Below are 2,317 nucleotides of genomic sequence, written 5' to 3'. Positions count from 1 at the left end.
AAAAAAAAAAAAAAAAAGAACAGAAAAAGAGAAACATCTCAGGGATGAAACAGGATGTGGGCAGCAGAGCAACAGCGAGAGGAAAGGGAAGATGCATCCAAGAACTGCTTAGAGTTTGATGAACTGGAAGGGAAAGGGCAGGGAGGAGACACTGGAAAACAGTAAAGAAGTCCTCAATAAAGAAAACTCGGACAAGAAGAACGAAGAGGTCTGGAGAGAGAATGGGAGCCTCTTGGGAGAGAGTCTTAAACCTTGACAAAAACCAGGTGGGCAGAGTACACCAGGTCGGCCACATACGCCAGTAGGTTGATGGCCGTCAGGATGGCCACAGCCAGCCGGCGGTCCCAGTCACACACGTAGTAGTTGTGTCGGTTGCCACAGCTCACATCTCTCGCGCGCCGGGGCTGGCCGCCATACTTCTCATCAAACTGGTAGAGTGGCCAGAGGACGAGGGCAGTGGCGTAGAGTAGGACAGACAGCAAGGCCAGCCCCGACAGGAAACTGGGGAAGGGGATGGGCAGCACGTTGGTGCACTCTCCCAGGTTCAGCAGGATGGCGACGGCTGCCAGGATGAAGCAGATGGCGTAGACCGCCACGCACCACTCCAGGGCGGGTTGGTGCTGGTACAGGTGGGCGCTGCTGATGAAGACAAAGATGATGCAGGCCACGAAGGTCTCCAGCACCTTCAGCAGCCCTGGCACGGTGGCCATGTAGCCTGTGATCTCGCCGGGCCGTGCCCGGGTCCAGGCCACTTCGGTGGCATAAGCCACGCAGGCGACGCAGGAAAAGAAGGTGGCGGCGATGGCGTGGTCCCGGGAACGGCCATGGGACATGAACTGGACATAGGTGGTGGGGTAGATGATGGAGGCTGAGAGGCAGAAGAGGGCTGCATAGCAGGCGAAGGTGATGGGGAAGTTGCGCCAAGACAGGGGGAAGCGGGCCTGGAGCCCGCACAGCTCCACGATGAGGATGATCAGAGTCACGGAGAAGCAGAAGCACCAGGTGAACATGGACCAGTTACCCATGAACCCCGTCCAGGCGCCCACGCTGGCCACCAGAGAGAAGGCCACACAGGTGGACACCAGCTGCAGCAGGCGAAGGAGACCCAGGGGCTGAGTCAGGGCTCGAGGGGACCCCACGATGGTGGGGGACCCCAGGCCCGAGGACGTTGTCATGGTGGTCGTGACAGTTGTGCGGGTAACCGTCACTGGCATGGCTGCGAAAAGGGGGAAAGACAGTAGCCTTATAAGGTGACAGACCTAATAATCCAGGTCCCCTAGCAGTTGCGTGCCCCAGGGAGAAATTAATATGAGCTCTAGTTAGAGAGTTCCCAAGAGGTGGGCTTTGGGTTGTCTTTTTTTTTCTTCTCCATCTGGAGTTTCGCTCATTGCCCAGGCTGGCGCGATCTTGGCTCACCGCAACCTCCACCTCTCGGGTTCAAGCGATTCTCCTGCCTCAGCCTCCTGAGTAGCTGGGATTACAGGCGCCCGCCACCATGCCCAGCAATATTTTATATTTTTAGTAGAGGCAGGGTTTCACTATGTTTGGCCAGGCTGGTCTCAAACTCCTGAGCTAAGGTGATCCACCCGCCTCGGCCTCCCATATGCTGGGATTATAGGTGTGAGCCCCCACACCCAGTTTGTTTGTTTTTGAGACAGAGTCTCCCAGGCTGTAGTGCACTGGCACGATCTTGGCTCACAGAAGCCTCTGCTGCTCAGGTTCAAGCAGTTCTCCTGCCTCAGCCTCTGAGCAGCTGGGATTACAGGCACATGCCATCACACCCAACTAATTTTTATTTTTAGTAGAAACGGGGTTTTAACAGGTTGGCCAGGCTAGTCTTGAACTCCCGACCTCAGGTGATCTGCCAGTCTCGGCCTCCTAAAGTGCTGGGATTACAGGTGTGAGCCACTGAGCCCATCCTTGGGTTTTCAAATGGGGACAGTCCCGGGCAAACAGGGATGAGCCCGTCCCCTCTGTTTCTAGGCTCTCTCCTCCCCTCCCTGTATCAGAACCCAGGAGTCTAGGCCCCTATTTTTCTCCTTCCCAAGAGACTCTTCTCTCTTTCGGGTCCTAACTATTGTAGAACTACATTTTTTTGCTTCCCACTCCAGATACCGTGCTTCCCTCTTTCTCTCGTTCCCCCAGAGACTCAGTAACATGGCCATTTAACACTCTGTCTATCGCACCATCCCTCTGGCCAGGCTTGGGTGTGGCTCATGCCTGTAATTCCAGCACTCTAGGAGGCTCAGGCAGGAGGATTGCTTGAGCTCAGCAGTTTGAGACCAGCCTGGGCAACCTTGGGAGACCTCATTTACAA

The 2,317-nt window shown here is 55.6% G+C and overlaps 1 protein-coding gene across 5 annotated transcripts in view; it reads right to left on the bottom strand.

The window, feature by feature from the left end:
* Positions 1-96: 96 nt before the first annotated feature.
* Positions 97-2,317, bottom strand: part of MYADM (myeloid associated differentiation marker) — a 9,460-nt gene continuing 7,239 nt past the window's right edge. For all 5 annotated transcript variants that reach the window (XM_017497917.2, XM_017497916.2, XM_037727640.1 and 2 more), the window contains one exon: positions 97-1,216. In XM_017497917.2, coding sequence (XP_017353406.1) covers positions 246-1,214 — 969 coding nt within the window. In that variant the 5' untranslated portion in view covers positions 1,215-1,216 and the 3' untranslated portion in view covers positions 97-245. The remainder of the gene's footprint in view (positions 1,217-2,317) is intronic.

Source organism: Cebus imitator, unplaced genomic scaffold (genome assembly GCF_001604975.1).
Source record: "Cebus imitator isolate Cc_AM_T3 unplaced genomic scaffold, Cebus_imitator-1.0 Scaffold235, whole genome shotgun sequence".
NCBI lineage: Eukaryota > Metazoa > Chordata > Mammalia > Primates > Cebidae > Cebus > Cebus imitator.
This window is presented reverse-complemented; position numbering and strand designations above follow the sequence as displayed.